General features: G+C 42.5%; 2 protein-coding genes across 7 annotated transcripts in view; one reads left to right on the top strand and one right to left on the bottom strand.

Annotated features, from left to right (window-relative positions):
* Window positions 1-1,927: 1,927 nt before the first annotated feature.
* On the top strand, window positions 1,928-10,014 carry SPATA4 (spermatogenesis associated 4). Its single transcript, XM_072123729.1, has 6 exons — window positions 1,928-2,140; window positions 5,787-5,916; window positions 5,994-6,112; window positions 8,367-8,587; window positions 9,020-9,142; window positions 9,810-10,014. The coding sequence occupies exons 1-6, from the start codon at window positions 2,037-2,039 to the stop codon at window positions 9,935-9,937; spliced, it is 825 nt and encodes a 274-aa protein (XP_071979830.1). The 5' UTR covers window positions 1,928-2,036; the 3' UTR covers window positions 9,938-10,014.
* Window positions 10,012-23,740, bottom strand: part of WDR17 (WD repeat domain 17) — a 69,579-nt gene continuing 55,850 nt past the window's right edge. For 5 of the 6 annotated variants that reach the window (XM_072123714.1, XM_072123705.1, XM_072123688.1 and 2 more), the window contains 7 exons: window positions 22,460-22,571; window positions 22,155-22,296; window positions 19,745-19,847; window positions 18,798-18,899; window positions 16,366-16,464; window positions 15,719-15,902; window positions 10,012-12,501 (listed from right to left, as the gene is read on the bottom strand). In XM_072123714.1, the coding sequence (XP_071979815.1) occupies window positions 12,382-12,501; window positions 15,719-15,902; window positions 16,366-16,464; window positions 18,798-18,899; window positions 19,745-19,847; window positions 22,155-22,296; window positions 22,460-22,571 (862 nt within the window). In that variant the 3' untranslated portion in view covers window positions 10,012-12,381. Of the gene's footprint in view, window positions 12,502-15,718; window positions 15,903-16,365; window positions 16,465-18,797; window positions 18,900-19,744; window positions 19,848-22,154; window positions 22,297-22,459; window positions 22,572-23,740 lie in introns of those variants that run through there. The other variant, XR_011849676.1, reaches the window with a different exon arrangement.

The raw sequence follows: 23,740 nt of genomic DNA on the forward strand, positions 1-23,740 counted from the left end.
TCTCCATAATAATAATAATAATAATCTCCATAATAATAATAATAATCTCAATAATTACAATAATCTGAGAAGATCCCTCCCTATATACCAAGGCAGTATATAGTCATAATTCTTAGTTACCAATATTCTCCACCTTGTTAATCACTGAGGTTATAGCTCAGTGGGTTGAGGCGCTGTGTTATTATTGTACATGGACACTGCAGGTTCTGGGTTCAAATCCCAATGAGGATAATTTTTTTTTTTTTTTATTGAGATGATTTTTATTATTTTAATATGGCTAAAATTTGGGGCGTGGCCAGGGAGTGATTGGGGGTGTGGCTTAGGGGGATCGCCGCCATTTTGTCCCTGTTTCGTTTTCACAAATGTTGGGAGGTATGCATGTATATAATCTATACGTGATGTATATATGCCATAGCTGTGATGTTTAGTGTGTATGGTGCGTGTATATACTGAGTGTGTGTATATGCTGTACTTTTGTATATGAGACTGTGTGTGTATATGCTTTATATGTGTCCACGTGAGTGTATAAATGTGTTATTGTAACTCGCATGTCTAAGTATTCAAATATGTATATATTTTAAGTGGGAAGAGCCACCATGGGGCCCTGCCTTTCCTAGTTATGCCCCAGAGACGAAGGGCCATCTGTCATAGTAATGACTATTTTAAGGTACATTCACACAGCCGTATATACCCACCCGGCCGCAGCCGGACGGGCATACCACTGTGTTCTGGAGAGGAGGTGACCCCCCCCCCCCCCCATAGAGAACAGTAGCGCAGGGCCACACACACAGGGAAAGAGAATGCGTGGCCGCCATTTCCGTCTATGGGGACATATATGTGGCCGCATATACATCCCCATAGACACCCGTCTGAATGTATCCTTATTTGTATCTCTGAGCACAATAGGGGAGTTAGACTTGCATGCAGAAACATAAAAAAAAAGTTTAAAATATTTTGACCTCATTTGTATAAACTGTAATTTGTTTTTTTGTAGGTTTAGTCTCACACTTTAAGTTTGTAAATTAGATTTGTAAACTGTACAGTGCGCCCCATATATAATACCTCCTAATGTGGCGCACAAACATATAATGCCCATCCTTGATTTAGGCCTCAAACCCCTCCTATAGCCCCCAATGATGCCTCATTTTCTCATAATACCCCTTTTCTCTTGACCCATCACCCTCTTTGGTAATTTAGCCTTTTTCTTTTTTTATCCCTCCCCTGGCATTATTATTACCTGGCCATTTTGTAGCTCTTCTCACATTATTACACGGCGTAAACATAGCAGGCAGGGGCGAAACCTGAAGCTGATGGGCCCCAGTGCAAAGTTTGTGCCAGGGCCCAGACTATAATGTATGGTTTATAGTAATAGTCTTCTCATATGGGAAAGTGACACCTTATGGGCCCCCCAATCCTCCTGGGCCCAGTTGCGATCGCACCCTCTGCACACCCTCAAGTTACGCGCCTGATAGCAGGCGCAATAATGATGCAGTGATCCAGGGGCTCTCTGCATCGCCGTTGCACTGAAGTTTTGATGGAGATAAAGTTGAAGCTGGGGACATTTGAAGCTTAGTGGGTTTTAGGACCATTCAGGTGGGTGAGCATATTGGCCATGGTAGTGCAGGAAGGATTGATGAATCTGTGTATCTATTATGGAGGTGTCCATGATTGTGGCTCTGTGTTCACTCCATTCAATTACTATCATATCCTGAAACTACAACCCACAGGGTAATGAAGCTCTGAGCAGCAGACATGGGGCCGCGGTGATAGGGTGAGCATTCCCTAGTACACCTGCAGGGGGCGCTATGCGGAGGTTCCTGCATACACAAATGAGCAATAGCCGCATTATATATAATATTGGAGGTTATGACGTCACGTTAAAGCACGTGTCATACTATTGTCTGCACTAATTACGTCACCAGGTAAAGGGCGGCGTGTCGGCGGTGTGTACAGCCGTAGCCCTGGTAACGGTCGCCCGGCTACACAGGACGCAGTCTGTGTGCCGCTGACCCGAGCAGAGCCGGAGCCCGGTGACTATGACGTCATATCCCGAGGCCCCGAGGAGAACCGGCGTGTCCCGGGACGTGCTGCGCTGGCTGCAGAGCCTGGACCTGAGCTTCTCCCCGAAGAACTTCCGCAGGTATCTGCACTACAGACAAGTGTCCTTATGTATGTGCTGGGCGGACTACAACTCCCACAATGCCTCTATAGCCAGAAGTGCATGCTGGGAGTTGTAGTTTATACTCAATATGACTCTATAGTGCAGATGAGAGGGTGCAGCACAGGGGTGAGGGCAGGGAGGTCTCTAGTATATACACTGCTACTTACTTCACTATGTATATGTACTGTGACATCACTGTGTGTATTATCCCTGTACTGTGACATCACTGTGTGTATTATCCCTGTACTGTGACGTCACTGTGTGTATTATCCCTGTACTGTGACATCACTGTGTGCATTATCCCTGTACTGTGACATCGCTGTGTGTGTATTATCTCTGTACTGTGACATCACTGTGTGTATTATCCCTGTACTGTGACATCACTGTGTGCATTATACCTGTACTGTGACATCACTGTGTGTATTGACCCTGTACTGTGACATCACTGTGTGTATTATCCCTGTACTGTGACATCACTGTGTGTGTATTATCCCTGTACTGTGACATCACTGCGTGTGTATTATCCCTGTACTGTGACATCACTGTGTGTGTATTATCCCTGTACTGTGACATCACTGTGTGCATTATACCTGTACTGTGACATCACTGTGTGTATTGACCCTGTACTGTGACATCACTGTGTGTATTATCCCTGAACTGTGACATCACTGTGTGTATTATCCCTGTACTGTGACATCACTGTGTGTATTATCCCTGTACTGTGACATCACTGTGTGCATTATACCTGTGCTGTGACATCACTGTGTGTATTGACCCTGTACTGTGACATCACTGTGTGTATTATCCCTGAACTGTGACATCACTGTGTGTATTATCCCTGTACTGTGACATCACTGTGTGTATTATCCCTGTACTGTGACATCACTGTGTGTGTATTATCCCTGTACTTTGACATCACTGTGTGTATTATCCCTGTACTGTGACATCACTGTGTGTGTATTATCCCTGTACTGTGACATCACTGTGTGTATTATCCCTGTACTGTGACATCACTGTGTGTATTATCCCTGTACTGTGACATCACTGTGTGTATTATCCCTGTACTGTGACATCACTGTGTGTGTATTATCCCTGTACTATGACATCACTGTGTGTATTATCCCTGTACTGTGACATCACTGTGTGTATTATCCCTGTACTGTGACATCACTGTGTGTGTATTATCCCTGTACTGTGACATCACTGTGTGTATTATCCCTGTACTGTGACATCACTGTGTGTGTATTATCCCTGTACTGTGACATCACTGTGTGTGTATTATCCCTGTACTGTGACATCACTGTGTGTATTATCCCTGTACTGCGACATCACTGTGTGTATTATCCCTGTACTGCGACATTACTGTGTGTATTATCCCTGTACTGTGACATCACTGTGTGTATTATCCCTGTACTGTGACATCACTGTGTGTATTATCCCTGTACTGCGACATCACTGTGTGTATTATCCCTGTACTGCAACATTACTGTGTGTATTATCCCTGTACTGTGACATCACTGTGTGTATTATCCCTGTACTGTGACATAACTGTGTGTATTACCCCTGTACTGTTACATCACTGAGTAAATGATGTTCCTTAGGCAGACAAAACAACCATTTTTTTGCTGTTTTCCGGTTCTGAACCTGATGATGACATTAGACCTGGTGAGGGTCCCCGTAGTTTCTTTTTTCTAAACTATGGGGCCAGAGGGTTTGGAACCTGAACCTAAGTTATCACTTCCAGTTCTCTCCCCTGTTGTAATTATGTCAGGAGGATTCCCCATGGTAGTATCACACTGTACGAGGATACACAGGAGGAGCAGTGCACATTGTGATTGGCTGCTGTGAGGTGGGGTATACGCAAGGACTGCATTTAGCTGAGGCTGGAGATGGATGCCATACAGTGTTGGTATAGCTGAGGCTGGAGATGGATGCCATACAGTGTTGGTATAGCTGAGGCTGGAGATGGATGCCATACAGTGTTGCTATAGCTGAGGCTGGAGATGGATGCCTTACAGTGTTGGTATTTCAGAGGCTAGAGATGGATGCCATACAGTTTTGGTATAGCTGAGGCTGGAGATGGATGCCATACAGTTTTGGTATAGCTGAGGCTGGAGATGGATGCCATACAGTGTTGGTATAGCAGAGGCTGGAGATGGATGCCATACAGTGTTGGTATAGCTGAGGCTGGAGATGGATGCCATACAGTGTTGGTATAGCAGAGGCTGGAGATGGATGCCATACAGTTTTGGTATAGCTGAGGCTGGAGATGGATGCCATACAGTTTTGGTATAGCTGAGGCTGGAGATGGATGCCATACAGTTTTGGTATAGCAGAGGCTGGAGATGGATGCCATACAGTGTTGGTATAGCTGAGGCTGGAGATGGATGCCATACAGTGTTGGTATAGCTGAGGCTGGAGATGGATGCCATACAGTGTTGCTATAGCTGAGGCTGGAGATGGATGCCTTACAGTGTTGGTATTTCAGAGGCTAGAGATGGATGCCATACAGTTTTGGTATAGCTGAGGCTGGAGATGGATGCCATACAGTTTTGGTATAGCTGAGGCTGGAGATGGATGCCATACAGTGTTGGTATAGCTGAGGCTGGAGATGGATGCCATACAGTGTTGGTATAGCAGAGGCTGGAGATGGATGCCATACAGTGTTGGTATAGCAGAGGCTAGAGATGGATGCCATACAGTTTTGGTATAGCTGAGGCTGGAGATGGATGCCATACAGTGTTGGTATGGCTGAGGCTGGAGATGGATGCCATACAGTGTTGGTATAGCTAAGGCTGGAGATGGATGCCATACAGTGTTGCTATAGCTGAGGCTGGAGATGGATGCCATACAGTGTTGGTATAGCTGAGGCTGGAGATGGATGCCATACATTGGTTGTATTAATAGCCATTTAAAGTATTCCTTTCCTTACAGCAGTAGGCAGGATGGAGTAGTATCCTATCCTGTCCTGTACTTCTTGCTGTATGCTGAGGTTTTGTGTTGTGTTATATACCGGGAGCTCCTGGTGTACGTGACACGAACCTAATGCTGGCTACAATTATACCAAAACTACTGTGCAACTGTTTATGAAGCGTCAATCACTGGGTTCTAAACCATCTATCCAAAAAAATATCAATCAATGGTTATAAAAACTTGTCATAAGAGTTAGGGGCCCCAGTGGGACAAGCATGTGAAATCCCTAGTGTGCATCTAGTGATTATTGCTTTATACATTGGCGTATCACTATGTGTACTATGTTACATTATGTGTATCACTGCCAGAGACTGGTCATCACTATGTATGGACATATACCGAGGGCTATAGTGGGACCTGGCCCTACTATAAGGTAAGTCACACCTATTACACTTCTTAAAGGAACGCTCCAGTCACAGCTGAGTCATTGAATGATACCTTGTGCAGAGCCTGAAGGGAGGAGCAGGACTCCAGGTTCTAGGAATACAATGACAATGAGTCCTGCTCCTCCCCTCAGGTCCTGCACCATGTATATTCAATGAATTAGCTGTGGCTGGAGTGTTCCTTTAACGCGTCTTTTGGGAAAAAAAATAAAGTTTGGAGGGATGTTCCCTGTACTGCTGATGCATTACTCGGCATATTGCCGTTTTAGAGACCTCTCCAATGGATATATCATGGCGGAGATCTTCTACTGGTATTACCCGGACGACATCCAGATGCATTCATTTGACAACGGGGCGTCGCTCTCCACAAAGTTAGGCAACTGGTCACAACTGGAGAAGGTGAGATGTAATGTTCAGGAGATCTGGTCGTCACACGTGTGATTCTGAACTATGAATATTCTGCTTCTCTTTTACAGTTCTTCCTGAAGAGGAAACTAAATATTTCCAAGGAATTAATCGATGGGACGATACACTGCAAACCCGGAGCCGCCGAAATCCTGGTGCAGGAAATTTACGTAATGTTAACACACAGAAGGTGAGCTGCCCCCTGACTATGGCAGAACGCCCCCTGGCATCCAGTGTCAGCTATGACAATAGTGTTTCTCTTCATCCAGGAGTGAGAATATTCCTCCCAGACTATTATTCCCATCTAGCGTTCTTTATGGGGTATTAGTTTGCCTTCACACTTTGTTTTGTCTTGGTAGGTCGCTAAGCTTCCATATTGACCCTTGGCCAGGCTTGTGGCCATCCGTATTCCTCTTTCCTCAATCAAAATCAGTAAAAAATAGTCTATTTTTTCTTACATGGCACCTATGTGTGATGGATACCACCCTGTGCCTACATACTGGCATCTATGGGAGTTATACACTGATCCCCTGCCAGTTCTGTTATAAAACTGTCGTGCTCCGGCTGATCTCTGCTTCCTGGGGGCGTGTCCAAACACAGGAAATGCCCGCTCAACCAATCATTGGCCATACTGCCAGCCTCAGTGATTGGCTGAGCAGATTTTCCAATGTTTCAAACAGAACCTAGAAAACAGAGTTGGACCCAGGTAGCATAAGAGAATGAGTGAGCGTCACTTTTATTTTTATGTAATACACTGATCACTATGGAAAATAATCATTTTGCCCCTGGAAGACCCAGTTTACGCTAAAATATCTACTGGTCAATATTACTGCCCCTTGGAAATTTCAGCATGTCCCATCCTGAGAGTTAATGGTGTAAACCTATTGCCTACTATAATAAAGGTGTATAAAATCATATTTATTCATTCTGGTTTAACATGTCGGCTGTATTAGATGTTTTCAAAGGCGTTTTCTAGGTTCCTGTCATTAGGCCCCATATAAGATCAGCAGAGACAGAAAACTGGCACCCCCAGCCAGGGTTTATTTTAGACAAAGTGGGGCCCTGGGTAAAACTAAAAGTGGGGCCCCAGTAGTTACAAATATGGGACTGTAGGAGAATGTTATAGGAGAGACAGAGGATATGTAGATTGATGATAGAAGATAGATATGAAAGATGATATAGATTTATAGATAGATGAAGATAGATGATAGAGATGCAGAAATATAAAGTAGGTTATATATAGATAGCTAGATAGATGATAGAGTAGGAAAGAGTCCAAGCCGCACAAACCATAGGTGCAAGATGATGGTGACCACGCTCTTTGGCTCTTCTGCTACCTTTGTGTATACAGGCAGTCCCTGGGTTACATACAAGATAGGGTCTGGAGGTTTGTTCTTAAGTTGAATTTGTATGTAAGTCGAAACTGTATATTTTATAATGGAAGTTCTAGACAATTTTTTTTCTTTTGCCCCAGTGACAATTGGAGTTTCAAAATTTTTGGTGTAATTGGACCAAGAATTATCAATAAAGCTTCATTACAGACACCTTACAGCTGATCATTGCAGTCTGGGACTATAGTAAAGCATCCAGAGAGCTTCATCAGAGGTCACAGTGGGTAGAGGGGTCCGTCTGTAACTATGGGTTGTCTGTAAGTCGGGTGTCCTTAAGTAGGGGACCGCCTGTACTGTTGCGTTAGTAATCTATGTCACGTGGGGCACGATCACATGGGGACACGTCACTTCCGTGTACACTGTACACTGCTTGAGAAAGGCTCTCATAGGGCCGAAACGTCGCATCTGAAGGAATAAAGGGACCCACTTCTTTTACTACCGCCTGCTGGAGTGCTGTTTTTTTGTCTTGCTAGATAGATGATAGAGGATAGACAGACTCCGTAGAAGAGAGATAGAAGATTGGTTGACAGATGGATATATAGAATAGATAGACAAGAAGCTTTATAGATAAATGGTTAGATGGACAGATATATAGATAAGAAATAGACAAATAATAGGACATAGATAACAAGACAGATAGATGATAGATATATAGACAGGAGATAAGTGATAAGCATCTTAACCCGACATTAAACCAAAGGGTATTAAAAGAGCAATACATTCTAAGCAGAGGGCCCCTTTAGGCATAGGGGGTCCTGGGCAAATGCCCAGTCTGCTGCCCCTAATGCCAGCCCTGAACCCAGCAATGAGCTGCCAGTGAAATTACATCTATTTGTCAAGCGACCTATGTACTGCTCATTGAAACACAAGGGGCTGCAATACCAAGCAGTGATACCAGAGATCAGACCCCATGTGACTCAGACATTGATTACCAACCCCCCCAAAAAACCTGGATAACCCCTTTAAATGCTGAATATATCACATCTGTGAATAAATATTTGTCTGGATTGATTACATGTATATAACTTTTTAAAATTTTATTTATACACTTAGGGTTAAAACCATCCAAGATAATGAAGTAGACTTCACAGATCGACATTACCAAGAACACCTTCCTATGGTGGCCAGATCTACAGCGACAAAAGCCGTGAAAAGCAACATCACCCTGAGTGAGATCCTGGCCGAGCCCGACATTGATGTCAACAAGCAGAAAGTGCAAGCAGTGATCAATATTCACTTACAGCAGAGACAGCAGGAGAGGATTGCTGACCCAAGTGAGTAGAGCCCGGGGGCTATGCTGCAGGTTCTGCCTTCATGGGCATTAAGGACATTATGACTACTGGCAGAAGGGTGTGGGACCCACTGATATTCCTGTCCTCCCAGCAGGTCTTTCTTTACTTGGCTGCAGTGACGACACATGACCACTACAACCAATCACTGGCCTTCACTAAAGGGTCATTGTTTTCTGTGCCGTCTGTGATAACACCATCAATCTATTCTGTAATAGGGGGCCTTATTACAGCTCTGGATACTGTATACAGACATGTGTATCAGGCCTATGTTGTGAAGCGCTATGAAATATGACGCCTTATAAATAAGGATTATTATTATACTTGGTCAAAAAGTATCAGTGCACCTTTATCCGTTTCTAATTCATTACTTACATGTCTTCTGATGACTTTAACTCAATAACTTTTCACATGTAGAAAGATTCAATGTGAAGCCGTCACTCGCTGAGCGCGCCATTCGCCTTATGCCTCCGCCTGAACTAAACCAAAGTGAGACCAGTCTGACTAATCGCTCATCTTCTTCCTCGTCCTATACTTCTAGTGAGTATATATATCTTTTTTAATGATATTAAAGTTGCTTCTACCCTTATGATTACTTTGGAACCATCAGGGCTTCAGGGGCAAAATCTTCCCTTATACTTTGCTGGATTAAGGGGGATTCCACTTTTTTTTCAAGTTAGCGCCTGTCTATGGGATAGTGGGTAACATGCATGTGACTGCTGGGACCCCTAGGATCACTAGAATGGGTCTCCCTTGTACCTTTCATGTATATGTACAGGCTGTGCATGAAATGTATTCCCCTCCCTGGCGTTTTGATGAATGTCAGTCTTAAAATTCCCCCTGCGGACTCTAAGGCTCTTATTAAATACGGGCGCAAACTCAGGTTCGTACAGAAGACTGGAGTTGCTTCAGTCTCCACCAGTTTTCCCGCAGAGACCATAGTAAATCTGTCAGGCCCCGGCATTCATGCACTTGTCGGGGAGAGGGGACGGCGGAGGGCAGGCAGGGGCAGGCCGTCCCCTCTCCCCGACAAGTGCTGCCAAATACCTGACAGAGAAGCCAAATAACCGGTGGAGAAGGAATAATGAATCTCTCCCAATGGGTAGGATATATAATGACCCTCACAGGTTATGGTGTGTATGGTAATACCGTACGTATCCTCTGTATGTAGCTACAGCTCTGTATTCCCTCACTTTTATCTACACAGGTCAGACTGATATCAGAAGCAAGACAAATGTCACCTTCAAGGAGATCAAAGTGAAGCAAGGAGATAGAAGCTACGTGTCCTCCAGCGTGAGCTCCACAACACCCCCCTCCACATTAAGTGCACCCTGATGTGTAACATGTGTGTGCTCATAACTCAGGGCAAGTGATGTACAATATCATACTCAATAAAACGCAGTTCATCATGAGGGTGGAACATTCTTCATTTTATAGAACAACAAATCTGTATGGAAATCGCAATAAATAATCCAAAGGGCAATATAAAAAAGGAAACAAATGCAGATTGTCCTTAAAATACAATATAATGGAGAACACACTGTGACTGTACATGGGGCCCTGGAGTCAGTAGTCTAAACTTCCAATCCATATTATTCATTTTAAAAAGCATCTCTGAGTTTTTTTTTTATTTTGGAGTTGGGTTAATAATGACCCCTAGGCCTCATTCACACTGAAGTTGTGGGGATGTATATATACGGGTGACGCCTCGCTATGGAGAGGGGCTCACCCCTCCTCCCCTTCTGCGTGTTACTGTATGCCTGGGTGAGCATACAGCAGTGTGAAAGAGGCATTACTGTGTTGAAATCCGTTTTTTGCCTCCCCAACCGTAGTGAAGAGTTGACCATTGATGTGTGTTCATCCTTCTGATCATAAACACTAGGGCTCATTCATCCATAGTGCATTCCGAGTTTGACACATGGGGTAAGACCATACACCCCTTTCTTTTTACATGTACAATTTTTCCACATTAAAAAATTTACATCATGTCCTATTCTGGACCATTTTACCAGACAAGAAAAGTACAATTTCTCATATAAAGTTCTTGACCCTGCATTCATTTTTTTTACAATTCCCCTCCGGTTCACTAAAGAAAAAAAAAAGTGACTGTGTGAATGACGCCTTAAAGTGTAACTAAACTTTAAACAAAATTGTATAAATGAATAGTGCAGATGGTAATAGTACACTGTGCAATATACTTTATTACTATACTCTCAAAAAAATATGTTTCGGTTTCCTTTTTTTCCTCCTTTCTTCCTGTATTGACCAGTTTGTGTAAATCGACTTTCTGTCCTGTATCCACTGATGGCTGAGAGATAAAGGAACCTTATAAAGTGTCTTATTACAGACAGTCTCAATAGTATAATATTCTATGGTATGGAAAGAGTTAATCTTTAGCCTCCTTATGTGTCTGAAAGTGTAAGGTACATTGATTTTTAGAACTGGGCTGCCTGATAGCTGCATAAACTGTGTCTAACTCATGGCCCCATTGCCTTCTATTGAGTAAGTTCACAGTGTGATGTATTCACTGAGCATCACTGTACCAGGAACGTGATATCTGCCCACCCTGCAAAAGATCGGACAGGTCCTATTCCCGCCATCTTTGCGGCAGGAGCAGTCCTATTGACATTGGTGGGATGAGTGGTGTTCACCTGCCGGTGACCCACAGTCAACAGTATGAGGTCCTCAAAATTCCACGTTCATGTACATAAACCTTACATATTGCAAGATAACGGCTCTCACTAGACTGTCCTTCATTGTCTGAATGGTTCAGCACAGTAAAGTCACAAGTACAGGGAAAAATTTCTCAGAAGTGTCTGAGAAGACAAGTGTTCTAGTTGACCCTGGCAACCAGTCAGAGCTCAGCGTTCACTTAATAATCAGCTTTAGAAAAATGAAAGCTGAGCTCTGATTGGTTGCCATGAACAGTCCTTCTCTCAGACATTTCTGCTAAATATCCCCACCTATCAATCTGAATCATACAAAAAATCTTCACACTATGAAAGTTTTGGGCAGTAAGGAAATCATGGATCCAAATGAATTCCAGATTAAAAAGGGGTCTATGTCTATGACACCCTAATTGGCAGGGGAGCGTAGTGACCCATAGCTGAGTGGGGGGTGAAATTAGACCAGATAGGGTGCACTGAACCATGTGGCCACTCCCACTGTGCACCAAAGTGCTTATCTGCATGGAAATAAAAATAAATATTGTGCACATTGTGTTCTGTATCTATGGCCTGGGGCTGAGGCATTCAGCTTTATTCTCTAAATAGAACATCTGTAAAAACCATGAACTAAAGGAAACATATGATAAAATGTCGGCATACATTGATGCATTTCTTTACAGTCAGTGGTGTACGACACACAGTAATGTTACAGTACAAAGTTGTGTGCTAAATCTTTACATTACTTATAAATGGTAATAAATTTCACAGTTTTCTTTCCTGGCCTATGTACAGCACTGGAGGAACCACCACGCAGCTTATACTGAAGCTATAGTATTACTGGACATATACAGTACCTCATTACATGGGAATATCCTGCATACAGGAATATGTAAACGGAAGGACGGACATGTTGGTCTTTGGTTAGTCAATCTAATGACATGTACACAGATTTGACCTTACCATTACCAAACACAAAGATAAAACAGCTGCATGTCATAGGGGATGGTCCTCCTCCCGGCACAGCTGCCGCCAGCTGCTTAGTCTCTGTCCTAGGTGTCCTTGGATTTCCTATTGGTGAGAAGGATCCTCCACATGTTGGGGGTTAACCCTTACTCAAAAAGGGTTCAGTCGTATTCCAGTCCCTAAAGGCGAGAAGGGGTTAACTTTCGCCCACATTAATGCATCGTTTAGTGAAATTGCCGATTTCCCATCTTCGAGAAAAAACACCGGACCCTGCAAAAAATCGAAAGCTCATATAAATGATGAATTACATATATGAGGAGTCTTCCAGGATGTCCCTGGCCACTTTTCAAAAAAGTGTCATTAGGGGCAGAAAACTCCCATTCCCCTGAGACTTAAACTCATAAGCAGAAAATATGGGCTAAGGTGGCCTCCAACAGAGCCCCGATTTCAACAAAAGACAAGACATGAGATTTACGCAAGTATACATCCGCAGAAGATATAGGGGGTCATTTACTAAGGGCCCGAATCGCTTTTTAATGGCGGGTTGCGCAAATTTTTCCATTTTGCGCCGATTTTCCCAGTATTGCCCCGGGTTTTTGGAGCACGCGATGGGATTGTGGCGCATCGGCGTCGGTATGCACGCAACGGAAATCGGGGGCGTGGCCGAACAACCCGATGGATTCGGAAAACCAGCCGCATTTTAAAAAAAAAAAGTGTCGCGGGACACGCGCTTACCTTCACCAAGTATAGGATTGTGCACTCCGCCGGGCCTCGGGGAACTTCAGCGCAGCAGCGACACCTGGTGGACGTCGGAGGAACTGCCTTAGTGAATCGCCGGAAGACCCGAATCCACCGCAGAGAACGCGCCGCTGGATCGCGAATGGACCGGGTAAGTAAATCTGCCCCATAGAGTTAGTTTTATGGGATATTTGGAGAGTTCCTTCAAAAAGTCTATTGCCCAGCCCAGATCCTCCAGTGATCCATTATTATCTATTATTTTCTTCTTTAATTTAAACCTTTAGCTCACGTTTTCAGAACATCTCCTGTGCTGCACCAATTCTCTGGAATACCCTACCCTGGACTATCAGACTATTATCCAACTAACAAACTATCGAACGTGGTCTAAAAACCCATCTCTCCAGGCAGGCCTATCACACATAGGAGCCCTATGTAACTTACACTCTTTCCTCACTAACTTCCACTGATTTATCTTCCCGCCTATGTAATCCCTCACCACTAAATACTATCTGCAGACCGTGCACCCTGGTTGCTGTACATATCAATAGCCGATGATGACTGGTTCATTCATGTATTTATTTTTCCCATTTTAAGAATGGCTGATGCATTATACAAACACTATCATCTTCTGCATCACCCCCACATCCTTATGGATTGTAAGCTCTTGTGATCAGGGCCCTCATTCCTATCTTTTCATCTACGTTATTGCTCTTTAATGTCTTATTTTCTGATCTGCTGTATGGTAGACAGCTCTACAATATGGAATAGCTACTAGCCATACAGTGTCCACGGAAAGTATTCAGAACCCTTTAAATTTTCCACTTCCGCTCATTAATTTACACTTTTATATTTTCGTTAGCTATTGAGTTAGTTGCAGTTATTTGAATAGAGGAGAGTATAGTGCGGCTAAGATATGGTAAAGAGGAAATGAAAACATCATTTTACGCAGATGATATGATGATTTTCCTGCAACCTGGATATGTAAGAAAATAGATTATACACATTTAAATACAAAAACAATAAGAGAGGTTTATGTTAATGGTGAAGAAAAGACATTTATCAGATGTACAGGCAGTCCCCGGGTTATGTACAAAATAGGTTCTGTAGATTTGTTCTTAAGTTGAATTTGCATGTAAGTCAGAACTGTATATTTTCTAATTTTAACTCCAGCCAGAAACTTTTTGGTCTATGTGACAATTGGAATTTAAAACTTATCAATCTTAATTACAGACACCTTTGATAACTGTTACAGCTGATCATTGTAGCCTGGGGCTAAAAAACAATAAATTACCAACATCCAGAGCTCCGTTTGTAACTAGGGGTCGTAAGTCGGGTGTTCTTAAGTAGGGGACCGCCTGTCTATAATTTGCTACTGCATAAGGTTACGCACACAAAAGGTGAAGTATTCAAAATTAGGAGTGAGATATTGGCCCACATGTGGATGAGGTTGGTGAATGTTGGTGGAAGCCATTTTCCAGTCTCTCCAGAGATGCTCAGTTGGGTTTAGGTCTGGGCTCTGGCTGGGCCAGTCAGGAATGGTCACAAGAGTTTTCAGTATTTTAGCTGTGTGCTTAGGGTCTTGTTGGAAGGTGAAGCTTCGGCCCAGCCTGAGGTCCAGAGCACCCTGGAAGAGGTTTTCATCCAGGATATTTCTGTACTTGGCTGCATTTATCTTTCCTTAAAGGGGTATTCTCGTCCGGGCATTCACATTCAGTTTCAGTTGCCATTTATATATGTACATTTCTTCAATTAGATACTATTACATTTTTTTTTTACCTGTGTGAAGATAATTTCTCATAAATGTAGTCATATGGTCCCTTAGAAGCAAGACTGTGTCCTTGGATACGGCCACCTCTGCTGGAGTGATTGCACAAGAAACAAAAGGTTTTTGTATAGTGTGAGGTGGTCGTATCTGAAGAAGACAACTAATTTCTAAGGGACAGCAAGGCAACATTTATGAGTAATTATCTTCACTCAACTTATTTTTTAATAACATCCAATTGAAGAAATGTTTACATATGGCAAATGAATTAAATTAAATCTGGATGCCCAGATGGGAATACCCCTTTAAATAGCAATTAGTCGTCTTGCCCCTGCCCCCATAGCACGATGCTGCCACCACCATGTATCACTGTTGGGATTGTATTTGGCAGGTGATGAGCAGCGCCTGGTTTTCTCCACATACACAACAGAGATTTAATACCGAAATGTTCTGGTCTTCTGGTCAGAGAATCTTATCTTTTCATAGTCTGGGAGTCATTCATGTGTCTTTTTGCAAACTGTATTTGACTTTCATATGTCTTGCACTGAGGAGAGGCTTCTATCGAGAGACTCAGCTGGACTCCAATGTAGAACGATGAGAAGGAAATGCTCAGCTATGTGAGTTAAATATGAGTGTCACAGCAAAAGGTCTGAATACTTATGACCATGTGATATTTTTAATAATATATTAAACAAGAAAACCTAAAATATCTCCAAAACTGGGTGTTTTGTGTCAAGAAAAAAAAAGAACTTTTTTTAATCTTATGAAACAAAGAGTAAAAAATTTAACGGGGTCTGAATACTTTCCGTACTCACTGTATCCAGTGATGTCTTTTTTGAGAATGGAGTTAAACGAGAAAACTGTGACCCTTGCAGCTGCATAGTTCTCTATAGCCTCAGTTACCAACAAATATAGTGTGACTGTGAATGGTCTTGTAAGGTTTAAGACTGAAAGTTGGGGTTGGTGCAGCATGAAAGTGTAACTTACCTGTATTCGTAACCCTGTTAAGCAAGATACATGGACGTCAGAATGACTGGGTAGGTTTGATCCTGTAACATAATCTGGTCCAATCAGTCCTTTAATAGGTTCCTCCTTTATTTTTTCCACTATACTTGAATAAATCTTTCTTTGCATTTCTGTAGGAGGTGTGTATGGAAGATCATCACTTGACCTGGAAAAACATAAGCAGCGCCTAAAGAGTTGGCTATAACATAAAATCCTAAAGAATATGATAAAAATATACTACAAAGCAATGAATGCTGCTGGTCTGACACGGGACATAAGAGAACAGAAAACTTTGCAGGGTGTAACTAACCAGCGCACAGCATACCGTATCTAATAAGAGACTCTGGCCTCTTAGTAGATCTGGATGCAATCTTTGTCAGCTGAAATCTGATTTTAGCCATAGTCTCTTGCGGTTTTCCAAAGCCCCCACCCACCCGTTACAGCCAAAAAATGAGTAGATGGGGATTTTACATGCCTTTTTCAGTAGAAATCAGGCAGAGAAGGCATAGTAAATCCCCCCCATAGTCACCCACTTCGGTATATACCTACACCATGTACACAACACATGACTCATATCAATAGCTGTCACTATATGGAATATAATGTATACACTGAAGATTAGCTCTTACTTGTTGTTGGATAGTGTACACGCTCTCCATGCGTCTAACTCCACCGAGAGCTGCTCAATCTGTAGTGGAACGGACACTTCTCGACGTTTTAGAAGCTGGCTGGTAATGATTGCAGAAGATAAGGTGAGTACAGGTCATTCATGATACAATAACCAGAGTAGTCATACAATGCTCCACTGCCTCACATAAAGAGACTATTTGGTTTAGTGTTTGACCACATTAATACGAATGTGTGTTGTTTGCCCTGGGCCTGAGCCCCCCCCCCCGTATGTGTCCTGTCTATAGAAAAATCCTGCCAGAACTGCAAACAGGACAGGAATAGGCCCTGCTGTATTATTGGCAGCCCTGGAAGTCGGCTCACGCATGGGGATGTGCTATCCCATAGCCCCAAACAGTAGGGGAGAGTTATTAAAGCACTTACACCAAAATGATGGCACCTCTGTGTTCAAAAAATTGTCTATAATGCATTGCGCCACATTTATCAAGGCTTTTCAATCCTTTATTGGCACTTTAATGAGTAGTCGGACTAAGATGCCTTTAGGAGAGGGGGGTTGACAGAACAAAGTCGGAACCGGCTGCCTTATACCGCACCATAATTTATTATCTTGGTGGCGATTATCATCACTAGTCTGGCAGATCCTGAGACACATTGTTAAATTCCTCCCAATGGCCACAGTGAGTGTGCACAGTGCATCAGATTAATGAAGACTGGAGCACAGTCATTAATATTAATTCTAATATGATATATTGTTATAATATAATTATCATATGGTGCACGCGTAAAACCTGCATACACTGAGTGCACCAGTTTTTTCTCACCGGGACGCCCCTTCAAGTTGCACGATATTGTGTTGCGGCGGACAGAGTGCAGCCAAGACACAATACAGGCGCAAACGCTACATAAATACATGTATACATGTAATAACCAGAATCCTGGAGCCCATTCATGAATAAATGTGGCCCAATGTGTTGTGTGCATGAGCTCTTAATGAAGTTGTACCAAGATAAATTGTTATTAATAATCTGATCTATAGCTTGATCTGATGTAGGGACAAGTTAAAGGGAACCCGTCACCACTATTTTCACAAATACAGCTTGTGACAGGTTCCTATAGAGCTCTAATAACTATTTGACACCCTGCTTGTAGCTAAAAATTATGCCCCTGAGATTCCCATATATTCAACTTTATAGTTTTATCTGGTAACTAAGCATGGCTACATGTAGTCCAGGTGGGCGTGGCCTCCTCGGGCTGAATCCAGCAGCTCCTCCCCATCCCTATCTCTGTATGCTGCTATAATGTCATGTGACCAGGGTGACATCATCGCAGGTCCTATAGCTTTTGTAGCATTAGGAGCTGTACACTAAGCATATATGTCATGAAATCACAGCATATTTTATCACATGAAATCACAGCAGCCTGCATGGAGAGGAGTAGAAGTCCATGGAGGCTGCTGTGATGGTTTTATGTGGTCAGATATGTACATGGGGTATAGTTTTCATATTAAGTAGCTCAAGGACCTTTGATGATGTCACCCTGGTCACATGACATTAGGCCACGCCCCCGTGGACTAGCTCCAAAGCTGCATAGATACCAGGCAAGATTATAACTCTGATTTTATGGGGATCTGAGGGGAACAATTTTTAGCTAAAAGCAGGGTGTCAGATAGTTATTAGAGCTCTATGGGAACCTGCCACTACCTGTATTTGTGAAAATAGTGGTGACGGGTTCCCTTTAAGCACGAGTCCTACTGTGCAATTCAATACTATGGGAGTGTCGGAAATTGCATCCCCAGCATCCATAGACAGTGGGGGCTATTTGTCACTGGGTTTTTTTTTGTGTACGTTTGGTGTTGTTTTGGCGCACTTGTGGTGCAAATGCTGTTTTGCGACTTTCCATTGCGCCAAAGGAACATAGGACACTATGCAAAGTCACTTTGACATAGACCCTGCTTGTACCAAATTCATTATTTGAATAGACTACTTTTTACAATATGGCTGAATTCAAGATCTGCAATTTGGCGCAAATTTCCATTTGACACAAATTTTCACCAGACCCCACTTTTCATGCGACTGTTAGCATAGCATAAGACACCGCCACCAGATGTATCAGGGACCAAAGCCACTTTAATAAATCTGACTGCAGTGGAACTTCGAAAACAGAACTAGAACTGTCATAAGGAGCGGATCTAATGATAAATGACCCCCAGTGAGCAGGTACTGTGCTGACTGTCTGACACTACCATAGTACTGAATGTATGTGTAACCTGCCAATACACCAATTAATAAGAGCAGGACCCTCGTTCATGAGCAGTAAGTTCACAACACTTGAGCCTACAGGTCATATTGTTATAAAAATGAGTATAACCCCTTTAAGGAATATGTCAATATTATGGAGGGAAGGGTACAGTGTAACAGCACTAGAATCTGCTGACCTTGTGTATTCATAAAGTGCAGGAACGATGCTTGTATAGTGTCTTCTAATAGCCAGTAACGCTCCAATGTATCCGCACAGTATGAGGAGCTCATTGCGGACCCTGCGCAGACACAAACAAAACGTATTCATAGAAGGAAATATAGTAAAGAAAGGAGGGGGAAAATAGCACTGTGGGAGATCCTGGCAGCTATCCTATAATGTCAATTTTAGCAAATACTTTCCCACAAAAGGAAAGCAGGAATGCTACAGTAACAGACAATATCGAGTTTAAAGGAAATCTAGCATCAAAATCCAGCATGATAAACCAGGGGCACTTACTCATAGATCCAGGCCCAGGGACTGTGGTAATCTTCTTATAATTGTTATCCATGGCCTCCTTCTTTCCTCGAATCAACTTTTGAAATTATGCTAATGGTCTCTTTGGGTGCAGCACACAAGGTTTCAACAGACAGGGGGAGGACCAGATGTGCTCCTGCACACTGCAACAGCCTGTGCAGCTACAGCACTGAGGGGCTCTGGTAACACCCACAGGAATCCTTTAGGGTCATTAGCATAATTTTAACAGTTGCTTTTAAAAGGAAGGAGATCATGGATAGGAAATATAAGAAGATTATCACAGTCACAGATCCTTGATCTATGAGTAAGTTGGTCTATCAACCTCTAGTTTGATGGTAGATTTCCATAGTTATTTTACAGGGTGGAAATGTTTTTTATCCATGCAGACTTTATGGTGATCTACAAACTTCACTTAAATTAGAGACTGATTTTTGTAACCATTTCAAATCTTCACCTTAGTCTATTTGTACCATTATAATTAGAATATGGCTGGTTTCTATGGGCAACAGCAGAATTTGTCAAACTTTAGACACCCAATCAATACTGACTGGAAATGGTAACATCCAGCCGCTCATCCAGAGATCTACAGGCAGGAGGAAGAATACTCACTCACTACATTTATGTAGCACTAATCTCTCCGTTCTTATGTAACTGAGGAGATCAAGGATTGGACATATGGAATCCAGGGTCCAGTCTGAGCTACTGATTTGTTCTAGAAAATAAGGAACACAATACAGAGAGCAGTCAGTGTCAGAACGCTTCACCATGGACATGACCATAACCTAGATCCAGCGGTAAGTACTTTAATAAGGATCATGCATATTCAAAAATATTGCAGAAAATACAAGATTTCCATCTTGCCATGTCTCTGGACCTATATGTTACCTTCACTAACTGGGAAGCACATACATGAATATCTTACATTTGCAATGGAAAACGTAACGGCATTAATTATTACTAATAAAAGGGAATCTCTCATACAAAGCTGCAGACCGTGTTAGATATTGGCCATGGAGTCCTCTATACCTATGTATGCCTTACCTTTATATGCTGTTACTACTGCAGCAACATGAAAAATTTGATTTATATTCCAGGATTGTAGCTGGACTTGGTGCACAGGGATGAATTGATATGCCATTTCTCTTCAGTTAAGTGCTCCACAGCCCCTACCCTTGTAATGCTGTAGTATTCAACCAGAAGCCTGCTACACCTGTCATTCAGAGCAGAGGGGAAGAGCTATGCAGCATTATAATGTAAAGATCTTACACACCAGTGCATCATAAGGATCTAAGTCCAGCTGTAATCTTGGAATATAAATGCATTTTTCACAGTCCTGCAATCACTTCAAATGCACAAAATGATAAGCATATGCAGCTCTCTAGATATGCTACCCATCACCGTCTGCAGCTTTGTATGGTCAAAACAGCTGGAAGTCTTGCTTTAATTTCTTCCTGCCCCACAATGTACTAGAATATTGCTCACAGTCTGTGCTGTTTCCATACACGGGGGATGTATGTTGTCTAACAGAACGGACACCAGCCTCTAACTACTGTGGTCGGTGCTGGCACTGGTGGCAAAAGTTACCTTTAATTAATTGCCATGGCTGATTAATTACCATGACAATTAGCCTGTCATGGAGCAGGCCATTAGAGATCAGCAGTAAAGTTACATAAGTATTGACATCGAATCCCCCAGGGTTTAAAGTACCCTAGGGAGCCTGAAATAATAGTTAAAAAAAAAGTAAAAGTTTAAATTACCCCCTTGCCCTAGAACCCATATAAAAATAAACAGTAAAAATCGCAACATTCCAAAATACCAGTTCTATCAAAATGCAAAAAAGACTATTTCCAGTCATGAACACTTTGATGAACACAAATGTCCGAATTGGCACTTCGCCATTTTTGCATCCATAAATATTTGAATAAAAAATGGTTAAATGGTCATATAGGTCCCAAATTAAATGAAAACATCAGCGTGTCCCACAAACAAACATAGGTTTGTACACCAAAGTTTGAAAAAGTTATTGGCCTCAAAATTTGGCATAACGGCAATTTTTTAAAATCTACTAAAACATAATAAAACCTATATAAATTGAAATTTTATAAAAGGGGGATATCATTTGGAGTGCACAGTGAAAGCCGTAAAAAAAGAGCCCCCAAGAAAATGCAGCAAATGCTATTTTTTTTCCAGCTCTCCAGTACGTTGCATGGAATATTTTAAGGTGCCACTAAAAATTACAATGCTACTTGCACATAACAAGCCCTCACACATCTCTGTAAACAGAAAAATAAAAAAGTTATCGCTTTTGTTATGAGGGGAGTAAAAAAAACAGAAATGCAAAAACGAGGGGCTGAGTCCTGAAGGGGTTAAAGCATAACTCTAATGTCAATGATTAACTAAATCGTCACATGAGACCCACTCCTTAAAAAAGAACAGAAAGATGACCATATTGTCCCACTCGCCCTTTTTTCTCCAAAGGTATGGCTTTTTCTGTTCTGATGCTGCTTGTCAAAAATCTTCAGCAGCAGTGAAGTGGGTGGAGACTGTTTTCCATCCTGTATATACTCTGAGTGAAATTTAGTCTGCCCAGATGCTAATTTAGCATTAGATCTAGTTAGATTCCTGCTATTAAATCCACTGAACACTGCATAGTGTACATAGTGGGCATATAGGGCAGCTTTACATGAAGACATATGTAAAATGTAATAAGTGGTAGAAACCAGCAGTGAAATAGTTGCATGAAGTTTGTCTGTGCTGTGTCAGCAACAGGGGGTTAATAGCTTCTGTGTTGTAGGGAAAGTATCCAGAGAGCAGAAAGTGGGGAAGGGTCGGATGTGAGGTGTGTGTCACAGCGTGAGATGGAGAGAGACTGAAAGAGTTCTGCAGATTCACAAAAATTGCTTAATAGATAATAAAGATAATAGGCAGAGTTGTCCTACATCCCAAGATCTATTGACTTGTGAAAAATAAAAAATATTAGAGTTGTGCTTTAATTCTATGATATAAGCATCAGTAATACCTTTTACATAACTGATCCCAACTGGAAGGCCCTTTTCAGGCTCTGCACTTAGCAGGTAATATTTGACAGCTTGGAAGATGTCTCCTTCTTCACAGGAACTCTGGGCAAGTTGTGAGCATTCCTCTGTACTGGGCAGGTTACACTGTGAATACAGGGAATGGGATGGTTATAATCGGTACAATCTATGGATATTTCTGCTACACAGTGCACATAGCATAGCATAGATAGCAGCATTGTACCGGGCGGAAGACACAGATTTCATGATGATCATATCAGTAAAGCAGCAAAAAAATTGTGGAACGTACTTTGCTATGTAGGTCATTAATCTCTGCAGTGCATCCTGGGTAAAACGCGCACAGCTTGACTAAGAAGAGCTCATTGTCAGGTATCATTCTGAGGAGATCTGTTGCCAAGTCCCTGGAACAAAATAAATTCTGCTCACATACGTCTTAACAGCAGGGTTCACCCCGCTCACAGCTATATATAGACGAGAGGCGAGATACACACACACCACATTCACACCACACCTATGGCAAACGTCTTTTTACTAAATATGTGACATATAACATTTATTTCTATACAATCCTTTACTATTCTGTCACAAAGAGATGGATCTAATCCCTGTCTATCTAAAGCAGGTCTGATCTGTAGGGGTGCTGTCAGGGCTGGCATACCAGGGCAAGTGCAAGGGCCCAGAGCTGCTGTTGGGGGGGGGAGGTCAACATAACGCTGTACATAAGGAATCCATGGGGCTGAAGGGGGCTGTCTCTAATGATTCCATAGAGAGTGAATGGGCTGTATCTAATGATTCCATAGAGGGTGAGGGGGCTGTATCTAATGATTCCATAGAGGGTGAGGGGGCTGTATATAATGATTCCATAGAGGGTGAAGGGGGCCGTATCTAATGAATCCATAGAGGGTGAAGGGGGCTGTATCTAATGATTCCATAGAGGGTGAAGGGGGCTGTATCTAATGATTCCATAGAGGGTGAGGGGGCTGTATATAATGATTCCATAGAGGGTGAAGGGGGCCGTATCTAATGAATCCATAGAGGGTGAGGGGGCTGTATCTAATGATTCCATAGAGGGTGAAGGGGGCTGTATCTAATGATTCCATAGAGGGTGAGGGGGCTGTACATAATGATTCCATAGAGGGTGAAGGGGGCCGTATCTAATGAATCCATAGAGGGTGAGGGGGCTGTATCTAATGAATCCATAGAGGGTGAGGGGGCTGTATCTAATGAATCCATAGAGGGTGAGGGGGGCTGTATCTAATGAATCCATAGAGGGTGAGGGGGGCTGTATCTAATGAATCCATAGAGGGTGAGGGGGGCTGTATCTAATGAATCCATAGAGGGTGAGGGGGCTGTATCTAATGAATCCATAGAGGGTGAGGGGGGCTGTATCTAATGAATCCATAGAGGGTGAGGGGGGCTGTATCTAATGAATCCAAAGGACTTTATATAAAACAACGATGAGGCGGTTGTTTGGGATGATAAACTAGGAAATATTTTAGGGAACAGGAGACTGTTTTAGAATTTTTAATGCCACCATGTGAGTTCACTGCAAAGAGGCCTACTGAATCTC

The sequence above is a fragment of the Engystomops pustulosus genome, chromosome 1, assembly GCF_040894005.1.
Source record: "Engystomops pustulosus chromosome 1, aEngPut4.maternal, whole genome shotgun sequence".
NCBI classification, from domain to species: Eukaryota; Metazoa; Chordata; class Amphibia; order Anura; family Leptodactylidae; genus Engystomops; species Engystomops pustulosus.